The sequence below is a fragment of the Panthera onca genome, chromosome A1 (genome assembly GCF_046562875.1).
Source record: "Panthera onca isolate mPanOnc1 chromosome A1, mPanOnc1 haplotype 2, whole genome shotgun sequence".
Lineage (NCBI taxonomy): Eukaryota > Metazoa > Chordata > Mammalia > Carnivora > Felidae > Panthera > Panthera onca.
This window is the reverse complement of record NC_138339.1, coordinates 27,269,621-27,282,251: the sequence shown is the minus strand read 5'-3', so window position 1 is coordinate 27,282,251 and position 12,631 is coordinate 27,269,621. Positions and strand designations below refer to the sequence as shown.

Below are 12,631 nucleotides of genomic sequence, written 5' to 3'. Positions count from 1 at the left end.
AATTTAAGTCTAAATTAAAGAATATGGGCATGTGTATTCAGTGTGTGTGTGTGTGTGTGTGTGTGTGTCCATATTGTTTTCACTTCTGACTCCACGTAGGGCTCATTTATATGTGCTGACTCATCGCAAGATCCAGGGAAATAAACTGAGAAGAGATACTTGGTCAAGAACAGGGAACTGTTTGGCTCTGTATTAGTTTTGTATTGCTACCTAGAAAATTACCACAGCTTGAGCAGCTTGAAGCCATATTTATTATCTCACAGTCCTGTAGGTCAGGAGTCTGGGTGGGCTCCACTGGGTTCTCCGCTTAGGGTCTCACAAGGCTGAAATCAAGGTGTTGATGGAGGTGCAGTCTCATCTTGAGGCTCAACTGGGGAAGAATCAGTTTCTGAGCCTCATTCAGGTAGAATTCCTTGTTGTACGACTGAGGTGCTTGTTTTCTTGCTGACTAATGGCCAGGAGTCACTGTCGTCTCCTACAGTTCACTCTCAGGTCCCTTCCGTGTGGCCCCTTCCACCTTCAAAGCCAACACTGCTTGTGTTTGAAACTCTGGCTTCTTCTTCTGCTCCCACCTGGAGAAAACTCTCTGCTTTTTAAAGGGCTCATGTGATTTGGTTAGGGTCACCCAGATAATCTTGCTTTTGATTAACTGAAAGTCAACAAATTAGTAACCTTAATTATCTCTGCAAAATCCCTCTGCCATGCAACACCAGGAAACAGAGATCATGAGGCCATCTTAGAATTTGGTCTATCACACTTTCAGAGTCAAGAAATCTAAGAATTATAATAATCTCGGGGCTAGCTTAGGTCTGTGAGCTCTGTCCTTGTGCAGTGGTTCTGTCATTCAAAGATAGGATGCTAGATATCTCTTGCATGTTGACCCAAAGCAAGCCCCATTTCCAGTTCCATTACCCTTATGTCTCCAAAGCCTCTTCTGGACCTGAAACTGCTAAATATCCACACACAATTAACAGAACCCCTCCTATAAGACCTCTCCATGGATACCTTGGTGCCATGACCAGAAAGCGTGACCCTGAGGTAGTCAACTGACAGATATGTAACATGGCTGTGTGCTCTGGCTCACACAGCTGGCTGCATGTCTGCACTGAAGGTCACACCTGTTTCATGTTTTCTTCCAGACTAGGAAGGCAATGACCATGAAATCACTGCTGAGGGAGCTGGTGAATATGCCTCCCCACTACCGCTGTCTTTGCATCAGCCACCTCTTTGGATGGACTGCCTTCCTGTCTAACATGCTCTTCTTCACGGATTTCATGGGCCAGGTAATAAATGTGTGCACACACTCACTGACTTGCACATTAATCCTTCATTCTGCACCTGTTGAGTGCCTTCTGGGCTAACCCCTAAGATGGGCACAGTAAGAGTGTGAGAAGGAGTACTTTCAAAGAGCTGCCTTGTAGACAGGTACCAGAGACAAGTTATTACACCCTAGACATCTCTATGGGACCAGTACTTGATCAAATACAACAAAGAAGAAAGAATCAATGTGAGCTGCAGTGGTCATGGCAGGCATAATAGAAGAGACACAGTATGATCCAGGCCTTGAAAGGTGAATAGGAACTGGAGAAAGAGAGAAGAGAGAAAATAATTCAAGCAGTTATAGGAATGGCATGTGCAGAGATGAGTCAGAAGCCTGTTGGCTGTACCAGAAGGGGGACAGGGTTGTCTAAGTCAGCTGCGGGCCAGATGTTACGTGGAAGGAAGGGTGTTATTGATCTAGGGAGATGTTGTCTAGACTTGATGGCATTAGGACTTCCTGATGGTCCTTGAGTAGAAGTATAAAAGGATGAAAGGGGTGATGTAGTCATGGGAGAATGAGCTCTGTGTCCTGGGAAGGGCCCTTTGGGCAGGGACTGCCACTCCCTAGAGATGGAGAAGCAGAGCGCATGGAAAGGGGTCCCTACCACACTGCGTTTGCATTTCAACAGCCCCAAATATCTCTTTCAGATTGTGTACCATGGGGATCCCTATGCTGCACACAACTCCACAGAGTTTCTCATCTACGAAAGAGGGGTCGAGGTTGGATGTTGGGGCTTGTGCATCAATTCCATGTTCTCCTCACTTTATTCTTGTAAGTCTCTTCTTCCTGAGGGTATCTTCTAAAGGGTTCTGGTCTAGAAGAATCTTGGACTTTATATTTCTGTATTTATTTTTTGCTCTTTAAAATACAAGATTCATGATAAATATATGGAGATCAGGAAAGACTAGTCCCTTAGAAAGGACCACATGAAGTATCCTTTTCCATACTGAATTCTATGTTGTTTTTCTCATTGATCACTTTTTTCCTTGGAATCTATGGGAACCTGATCAAAGTTCCCTGGAAAATAAAAGGAAATCTTGTAAACAAGATGGAGAAGTATTGTATGGACAAGGGCTAGAGTCCCAGCAGAGAGTATTGATTAACAGTGAGTATTGATTAGTGTTCTACTGGAGTAAGATCACTGGTGGAGTTTCACAGATATGTTTATTAGAACTATAAATGACTGAACATAGGAAGGATGCTTAAAATGCTGGGTGACAGAATTAACATGCAAAATGTTAGCTTAGCTCAGGTAGGCAGGGTGAAATGTCACAGGAGCACTTTTCAAGGATTGAAGATGACAACTTTTTTCCTAAGGTACCAGCTTTCCACAGGGACTGGAGTCCATTAACCCCCGTTAGCTAAGTTTCAGCTGTAAGGACACTGCAAACAAAGAGATTTCTGTGATTGGTTTTAAACAACCCCAAACTAATGTATTATAACCTTAGTCTCATGTGGTGCCTGCCAATGTGTATGGAAATCTCCAAGCTCTGTATACATTGAATTAAGTGAAATAATCTGGCTGATAAAAGGTATGCAGGTCCCCCATTTGGAGTAGAAATTGGGCTTCTAATAATAATGGAAGCTCCTCCTGGATTGTGGGGAGAGTAGCTGGCCTGCAACTCAGAGCTCTAGGCTTTGGGCAGACCCAGGGGATAGCAGGGTTATGGCCCAGGTGGGAGAGGGGGAAGTGATGGACAATCCCTGTCACCATTCCCAGGGGGCACTCATTCTGCCACTGAAGTGTGCTTCCTGAGGGGGAAGAGAGTGAATGTGTATAATGACACCTGATCTGGCCTCCAACCAGCCATAATACATTAGGAAACCTGCTTCAAGATCAAAAAAATATCTTCAAAATATAGCACGAGTGGGAAAAGGGGACCTAATACAAACATATAAGGAATTCATGAGTCCCATAACCACGAAACCATAAAATTTATTATTTTAAAATTTATGATAACCAAATAATGGTGGCTTAAAAGTTATATTTCTTTAGCAAAACTCCTTTTTTTCCCTTTAGGGTGAATGAACTAAGAAAATTCCAGGAGGAAGTTTTCAAGTACTTAAAATAGAATCAGAGAGCATTAGACTAAAAGGGACTAATAAGTCATTCGTCTCAATCCCTTTGTGCTATCAAGAGGTGGGGGGACTATTTATACCACCTCATTCTTGTAAGAGGAGCCCAATTTTCCACAAGTAATTAGCATTTTAGTTTTGTGACATTTAAAAATATTTTTTTTTCTCAAAGAATCCCTACTAAGGACCATTCCATTAGGAGCTACTCTTAGGTATTTGAAAATTAAAATGCATGTTATTTTTTAGGCCGTTTTGAGTTAAAAGCTCTGTATACAATAAACGATTATTTGAATAGTTTTCCAAAGTTATGTTAATGTGTAGATCTATGGGATCCCTTTCACTTGAATTAGAACTAAAATTTTATTTATAAAATACCAACCAGCCCTAAGGATCTTCAGGGTCTTTCCATGCCCATAAGATAAAGTCAAAGTCCTCAGCCTGGCATTCCATGATTTTCAGCTTGGTCTGGTTTACACCTTGACCTCTGTCACTCCCACACAGATTCACTCCCCCTGAAGACTCACTACACAGACTTTCTCAGCTCTGTGTTTTTCAAACTGCTTTTGGTTTTTCCTTCTACCAGATGCTCTTTCTAATTCCACATCTAGACAACTGCTACTCAAGCTTTTAGACTCAGCTCCAATATGACCTTGTTAAATCTTCCAAGTTCTTTCCCTCTGCACTCCAAAACACCCTGGGCAGAATCAATCATTTCCTTTAATTCCAGAGTACATCCTGTATTTTGGACTCATCATATAACATCAGATGCAGACCCAGAATTTCTATCCAGATGGAGTTTGGCAGGGCATTCTGGCTGCTGAGGTGGAGGGTGAGGTATGGTATTTTCAGGTTCCTTTTACATAGCAAGCACACTTAGATCCATGAAAATAGCAATATCGAATACTGAAATATAGCCAATTTTTCATATCATACGCTACTATTCATAGTGGGTGCTTAAATCAGTCATTCCCTCCAGTACTGATGAAAGACATAGTATGAAGACGTAACCACGACTGGGTATCAGGCCCTTACACTTATTGAGTCTCTTCATGAATAGAGGATTTTTTGCCTGACGTCTTTGTACTGAAGTTACTTATGTTTCCAAATATCTCTTTGTGCTTCTCTGCCTTTTTCTTGGCTGGCCTATATACTTGGCTGAGAGCATTTCCCCAGTGAATACTGATGGTGTCTTTTTAGGTACTGAGGCACCTAGGTTACATTTTTTTGTATAAACGTAATCATTAAGCAAACAAGAACTCTCCTAGCTCTCTACAGCTTTCACTCTCAACCTTGACAGCAGCCCTTCTAGGGATGGTACGGATTTAATAGAGGAAACAACGTTTCCCACTTGTCATTTTCAGAGCTCTGACTTCCATCAGATGACCTGAGACAGTGTTTAGTTTCCATAATTGATTTAAATGTAATACAGATTAGATTTCTTGTCTAGGTGAATTAAATCCAACCATTATTTCCAACAGATATGGAAAATTTTGTTCTTGAATAGACACATTTGAGGTCTCTATCATTCACCCCCTGGATTCATGGGTTCCAGCAGAATGGGCAGGGGAAAGATAGGGAACATGTGGATTGGGAACAGCTATTTAAAAAAGAAAGATCAAGGTTTCTAAGGGAATTTTCCTACCATGTTGGAAAACATAGTAAAACCTTTAAAAAATTTATTTTTTTTAATTTTTTTAACGTTTATTTATTTTTGAGACAGAGAGAGACTGAGCATGAATGGGGGAGGGTCAGAGAGAGGGAGACACAGAATCCGAAACAGGCTCCAGGCTCTGAGCTGTCAGCACAGAGCCGGATGCGGGGCTCGAACTCACGGACTGTGAGATCATGACCTGAGCCGAAGTCGGCCGCTTAACCGACTGAGCCACCCAGGCGCCCCTAAAAAATTTATTTTTTGAGAGAGAGAGAGAGAGAGAGAGAGAGAGAGAGAGAGAAATAGAAGTAGAGGGAGAGAGAAGGACAGGCAGAGCGAGAGGGATGGAATCCTATGGAGCCCACATCAGGGCTCGATCTCACAACCGTGAGATCATGACCTGAGCCACAATCAAGACTTGGACACTTACCCGACTGAGCCACCCAGGCGCCTCAGTAAAACATTTTAAAACAGAATTTTCAATTTTTAAAAATGAACTCTACTAATCTACTACAACGCTTTTATGAGCAAGCCAAGTTTACTGACTGGGAGGGGAACCACGTTAAGGACAACGATCTTCAGACAAGCGTGTATTTGTTGCAATAACAATAGTCACCATTAACCGGATGTCTTCTCTGTGCTTGGCATTGGGCTAAGTGATGTCATAAGCATCGGATCTCATTTGATCCTGATGACAACCTCAAAGAAGGGCTTTATTAACCTTGGGGTTTTTTTTAGATGAGGAAGCTGAGGTTTTGAGAAGTTACAGAAATGGACCGAGTGTGAGGGAGCCAGCAATGGGGAGGTAGGTTCTGGGTGTGGTGAGAGCCCCTCACCAGCCTGGGAAGTGTTGGCAAGTCAGGGAACCTGTCTTTAGATAAAGGGCATCCTTCACTTCCTTCCCAGGTGTGCAGACGGCCTTCAGATGGGAATGAAGGGACCAGATGACCTGGATCATTCTTTAAATTTGGTTGTTTCAGTTTCCTCCAGTCTGACTTGGGGCTGTGGGGCCAAGATACGCCTGGATTGTTGTTTGTATCCTGTTAGGTTAGACTGCTGTAAACCAGAAGGACCCCACTTTTCTTCCATGTCTTGCGCCCCCACAGTCCCATAGCCAAAATGGGCTTTTCCACTTCTTTGCATCCCGCTGGTATTCAGCTGCCTGCTGAATAGCACCTGGTCCCTCCCTGTGGAAAACAAGATCAACCTAGCAAGGCAATTTCCAGCTCTTCTGTATGCACAAGATTTAAGACTGATTCCAAAAGCCAGCTGTTTTTAAGCACAGATAAGGAGATTCTTTTGTTCCTGACTCAGTATCAAAGGAAGGCTCCTAAAAAAAGTGAATCTTCAAAAGAAAGGATTGTCTGAAATTATCACTGACACCGTCAGCTGCAATTTCTCTCTTTCTTTTCCCCACAGACTTTCAGAAATCTTTGGTATCCTACATTGGATTAAAGGGTCTTTACTTCATGGGGTATTTGCTATTTGGCCTGGGGACAGGATTTGTTGGACTTTTCCCGAATGTCTACTCCACCCTGGCTCTGTGTACCTCGTTTGGTGTGATGTCCAGCACTCTGTACACTGTGCCCTTTAACCTCATTGCCAAGTACCACCGCGAGGAGCAAGAAGAGAAGGTGCGTCATTGAACCTCACCTGAAGGCTGGGGGTATTTGGTAGGAAAGTGTAGGGCAGGGCTGGAAACAAGAGTCTTAAAACAGGAGCTCTCAAATGCCCAGCCAAATGTAATGACGGTGCGGTCGAAGCATGACCACCTTCCTAGCCCACACCCTCCTCCTCACTCTGAAGCCCTGTGTACCTGGAGAACAGGGGAGCAGGTACTGCTACTCTCATTTATTTGATTAAGAAAAGGGGGCTCAGGAATGCTGAGAAACCAGCCTACAATCACACAAAGAAAGGGGACCCTGGGGATTCTGACAACGGCCCCAATGTCCAGTGCTCCTGCAGCATTTCCGGGTCCCCCACTCCCAATGGCTGCAGTGGTGGAGTTATTGATTAAAGGTAGGAAATTCCTAGCCCACATTCCCTTGGAGTCCAGGTTTTAGTAAGTCAGACCCTGGGCACAGGGAGGAAAGCTGGGGTTGCAGGTGGTCACTCCCTGGCTGCCTTTCTCTGCCTTTGGAGCTCACGATGGAGGGGAAGGCACCAGGCTGCCCTAAAAAAACAGTGGGTGGGGTCTTTCTGCTTTAAGATTACCACCTCTTCTTTTCAAAACATGTCACTTTTTCTCCATGAGAATAGACTTACATTTCCTTACCTGGAGTAGTGATATAAAAGCTAAAGAAAAAAGCTTAATCCATCCCAGCAGGAAGCTGCAAAAACACTGGACCCTTTCATGTGCCCGGGCAACCCCAGTCTTCTCTATCATTTGTTCTGACCAATGCCGCAGGGCAGAGTTGCTCTAGGAGTTAAAACCTTCCAAATTAGAGTCCGTGGCTGCTCTCATCCCCTGGCAAACATTGTCACTAACGTTTCGATGCACACACAGGTTTTGCTGTTAAAGAGACAGTTATCACAAAGAACAGAACCTCCTAGGAGAAAGCTAGGGCAAAAACACACAAGCTTTGCATTCAGAGAAACCTGGGTTCGAATCCTGCTGCCCCTACTTTGCAGTTGTGCAACACTGGGGAAGTCATCCATTTATTTATTAAATATCACTTAGAACGAGTTCATTTTTAGAGAAGGCAATATGTTCACATGGTTCAACAATCACAGCAATATACACAATATACACATACACACTGACAGGTGGCTCCCACCTACTCATTTCCCCATTTCCCCCCAGGGGGCCTACAAGTAAGCACTCTTACTAGGTTTTTGTTTATCTTTCCAGTATGTTAAAATGAAAATCAGACAAGTATGAATCTGTTTTCTTATTTTCCCTGTCTTATGCAAAGCATAACGTGCATTTTTTCTGCACAATGCTTTTGTTTTTTAACCTTACTAGTATAGGAATTATCATTCAAACTCTCAGAGCCTGAGCTTCCTCATCAAGCAAATGGGAATAATATGCCCACCTTATAGAGTTGTTGGAAAATGAAACTCCACAAGATAGTGCAGGTGGTCTGTCTAGCGTGATGCCTACCTAGCACCTGGCAAAGACTCCAAAAAAGGTAGTTAGTATTATTGTTGTTATATGGGGATAACGGTAATACGTGCATCCAGGGAGGAGGGAAGGAAGACGTGAAGCGACATATGCCGAAGAATCTTGCACAGGCCTAGCATAAAGAATACACCCAATAAGTGGCGACATTATCAACCGATTCAGGCCGCATATCGACCATATTGAAAGGCTGACTTTTTTTTTTATGTTGTTTCTCCTGTGTAGATCTGGGATTCAACATCCTTCTACACATATTTGAAATTTTAACACTAAGGAGGGAAGGAAGGGAGTATGTATTGAGTTTCCATTCCATTTTATTTATTGACTTCTTAGGAAGAGATAATTTTGCATATATTAATCATTTAACCTTCATGGGCACTAACAGGAGAATTGAAGGTAGGTGGCAGGTAGGAAAAACAGCCTCAGGCACGAATTTGGAGCTTCTCGGTGACCTTAAATCAGGAGTTGGCAAACTAAGCCTCATTGACCACATGTGGCCTGCCACTTGTTTTTGTACAGCCCGTGAGCTAAGAATTCTCTTAATATTTTTAAATGAAATTTTAAAAAGAAAATCAGTAGAAGGATAACGTTTGTGACAAGTGGAAATTACATGAAATTCAAATACCAATGTCTGTGAAGTTATATTGGAACGCCAACTCGTGTGTTTACTGTAGCTGCTTTCACACTACAATGGTAGAGCTGTGTGCTTGCGACCGAGACCATGGGAACCACAAGCTGAACGTGTTTCCTATCTGGCTCTTCACAGAAATAGTGTGCTGACCTCTGCCCTAAAGTACTGTTCGCGTAGATTAAATGTGTTCCTGTGTTTCCCTTGCAGAGACAGCAGGCCCCGGGAGGGAGTCTGGACGGCAGTGAGAGAGGGCAGGGCCTGGACTGCGCGGTCCTCACCTGCATGGTGCAGCTGGCTCAGATCCTGGTTGGAGGTGGCCTGGGCTTCCTGGTCAACAAGGCTGGGAGCGTCATTGTGGTAATCACAGCCTCTGTGGTGGCCATGATCGGCTGCTGTTTTGTGGCTCTCTTCGTAAGATATGTGGATTAGGTCAATAGGGAGACATCATCCCTAACCTCCAACACAGTGAAGGGCATGGTAGGAAATCAGTCTGTCCTCTGGCTCTGCAGCTTTGGGGTCTGCCCATTGGCTGCCCTGCGTTATGACTTCTGCTACAGTGATCTGCCTGCACCTCACTTTCTGCCAAACCTCTGCACAGCAGTTTCCTTATTTTAGGCATCATCTATCTCGGGAAAGACTGGGCTCTGCCTCCATTCACCGGTGGCAAAGGTTAATTGTGGGAGATGGCGCCTCTATGCGCCCTCCTACTGCATCTCAGGACATTCCAGGCCTTGACAAAACGCCAGAAGCCGACTAGTTTTACACAGGACAATGGTGTTTATTCTATCATGTGTTGTTTTTTTCTTAACCAGAGGTCTATATTTAATCGGAGGGTCATACTTTTCATTATTTCACCAATACTCAAAATATTGCTGATGATTTATGATATTAGCTTGCTCATATTTAATTCATACTTCATTTACTCATACAGACAGTCCCTGGCTTACAATACAATGGTTCAAATTACAATTCTTCTTCCTCTTCTCCTTCTCCTTCTCCTTCATCTTCTTTTACTTAACGATAGTTGGAAAGCAGTGCACATTCAGTAGAAAGCATACCTCAGATTGTGAATTTTGATCTTTTCTGGGTGATACATGCCCTTGTGATGCTGGGCAGCGGCAGCCACAGCTCCCAGTCAGTCTCACCATCCCGAGGGTGAACAACTGGTCCACTGACCACCATTCTGTCCCCATACAGCTCCACTGGTTTTGTTTTTGGTTTCCATTTTCAGTATGGTATTCAGTAAATTACATGAGATAGTCAACACTCAAAACCACTCCATCTTCCTTCCTCCCTCCTCCCTCTCACATTATCCATCGTAGAGTGGCGAGGTCATGACTGACTCAGAGGAGTGATCAGGGAGAAACCTGCTCTCTAGCCTATACTGTGGGATGATGATGAGCAAATGCTCAGAGGATCCCATGTGACCCAGAACCCTGTGTTATAAAAGAAACACCTCCCTTGTAATTCACCTGTCCTTGGCGTCTGCAAAGTTTAAAAGTAGAATTATTTGCAGACTTCAATGTTTATTTCCTGATCATTTCTCCAAGGACTGTTCTGGTGATTGAAGATTTTGAAATCAATGAATGGGTGAGGTAGGAATGACCTGCAGTTAAGGACCATCTTACCTGGACCCCAAGAAGTTAAAAGTAGTCGTCTCTGGCCGAGGACAGGGCAAGGGAAACTCTTTTCAGCTGAAGGACTAGATGGGCTGCTGGGATGAAGAAAGGAGCTAGGGCATGCATTCACCACCACCCCTAAATCCCCTCACACACATGCACTCACACACACACTTGGATATTCAAACACTCTGCTCTCTTAACTCGACTCCACTCAGGTTTGAATGAGTGGATAGAATCCAATTTTAAAAGCCTTTAAGCACTTTTAGGCACTCAAGTACTTGTTCTCAGTATACTTGTTCTCTTGTTTCTCTCGGACAGTAATGTTCTATTCCCAGACAAATAAAGCAAATGCAGGTACACCTAAATTCGGATCAGAAATCCCAGGAAATCCTGTAGGAGAAAGGAAAGCCAAACTGCTTTGTCTGCTGCTTCCCCCACCATGCAACTGACATTCCAACCTCAAACCTTTAATCACTGCTTTCCCTCAGCTGCAAATGTCCTGTGTCCTCACTACCTGTCTAAATTGCCATCCCTGCCCATTTAACTTGTACCCATATTTCTAGGTCCATCTCATATACTATTTTGATAACGAAGTCTCTTATCCTCCAGCAGAACCAAGCTTTCTGCCCCCTGTATTCCCATAGCACTTTCTTTTAGCCTTATTATGAGATTCAACTCACTGTTCCATGACCTAGTTGCCTTGTGTACAAGGCTGTGTCTCCTTCTAAATATACAAGTCGGTAATGTGTCTAGTTGATGTGTGTGATCTCAGCACCCAGTACAGGGCTTGGCACACAACTGGCATTCAAAAAAAATAAAATAAATTTGGCCATTTCCTGGTTTATTTTTTTGTCTTTGTGGTAAACAGAAGTCATAGTCTTGGCTCTCTCTAGCCATGTTCTCAGAAGCCCTCAAGTTTGGATGGGGACAAGTGGATTCTTTTCACAAAGTTCTTTCATGAAGGCCTTGCCCTTAGCCCCTTCTATTTTTCTAGGGCCCATCATGGCAGAAGCACACCCTTCAACATACTTCCCTAAAAACCTGAACCAACCCAGTATCTTATTGTCAAAATTGAAATGGCAAGTTCCTGTAACAAAGAGAATCTCTCCACGAGAGGCTAATATCAACATTATACATGGATACACTGCCATGCTACTACTGTTTGTTCTTTCTGGGTGTTTCTTGCTTGGTTATTTTGTTTTTGGGGACTTGGAGGGGGTTGACGTTCAGTTTTTATTAGCTATTCGAATAGCTAATAATAGCAATTGCTATTCGATATCAGTATCAATATTTTTTCTTCCTAAAGAGCAAAGAAAGACTAATTTGACAACTTTATTTATTTATTTATTTATTTATTTAAGTAGACTACACCCAAGGTGGGGCTTGAACTTAACAACCCAGAGATCAAGAGTCACATGCTCTACCAACTGAGCCAACCAGGCATCCCTATTTGACTACTTTAAAACAAAAGCATTATTCGGTTTTCTAAAAAGCTAACTTCTCAGGACTGCTCAGGATTGAGGAGATCAGGAAGCTTTCGTTTTTGTGGCAAAGCTATGAATGCTTAGTAATTACATTGCGTTGTGTTACAGAATGCAGGACGAGGGATGCTAGGGCTGCAGGTGTTCCCACTGAGCCTGAAATCTCAGACACTACAGGACATTTCCAACAAAAGTACAAAAAGATTTAGTTTGAGAGGCTGTTTAAGCAGACATGTTTGTATAATGATTATTTATTGTGAAAGAACCACAACAATAGATGCCCAAGTTGCCAGGTTTGCTTTTTTTTTTTTTTAATCCCAAACTAGATCACCCAAAGAGAACAGTAGCACCTCTGTCCAAACTGGCAGTTGGATGGGTAGGCTGATGTTTGATCCCTATTCTCTAAGCAGCCTCAAGAAAGGACTAAATTGCTGTGACCAGGACAGAATTGTCTTAAGAAACGTGTCATTCTTCAGAGATGGTCCCATAGACTGCCTGGTGGTTCAGGAAGAATTTGTAATTCACGCTCACCATGCAGAGCATTCCTTAGAATGAATGGAACTTGGCCAAAGAGCCATTTGAAGTCCCACAGTATCCTGTGGAAAGTCTTACTCCCCACCTTGTCTTCTCAATATTATGAGAAAGAGAGAACCCCTCAGCAGAAATTGTGATGATCCCCTCAGAATAGGCTCTCTGTACTCTCTTCCCTTTGGGATAGATTTTACTCG

General features: G+C 43.2%; 1 protein-coding gene across 2 annotated transcripts in view; it reads left to right on the top strand.

The window, feature by feature from the left end:
• SLC45A2 (solute carrier family 45 member 2) overlaps positions 1-11,257 on the top strand; it is a 33,551-nt gene extending 22,294 nt beyond the window's left edge. For both annotated transcript variants that reach the window (XM_060634442.2, XM_060634440.2), the window contains exons 4-7: positions 1,140-1,283; positions 1,969-2,092; positions 6,468-6,682; positions 9,008-11,257. In XM_060634442.2, the coding sequence (XP_060490425.1) occupies positions 1,140-1,283; positions 1,969-2,092; positions 6,468-6,682; positions 9,008-9,229 (705 nt within the window). In that variant the 3' untranslated portion in view covers positions 9,230-11,257. The remainder of the gene's footprint in view (positions 1-1,139; positions 1,284-1,968; positions 2,093-6,467; positions 6,683-9,007) is intronic.
• Positions 11,258-12,631: the final 1,374 nt, after the last annotated feature.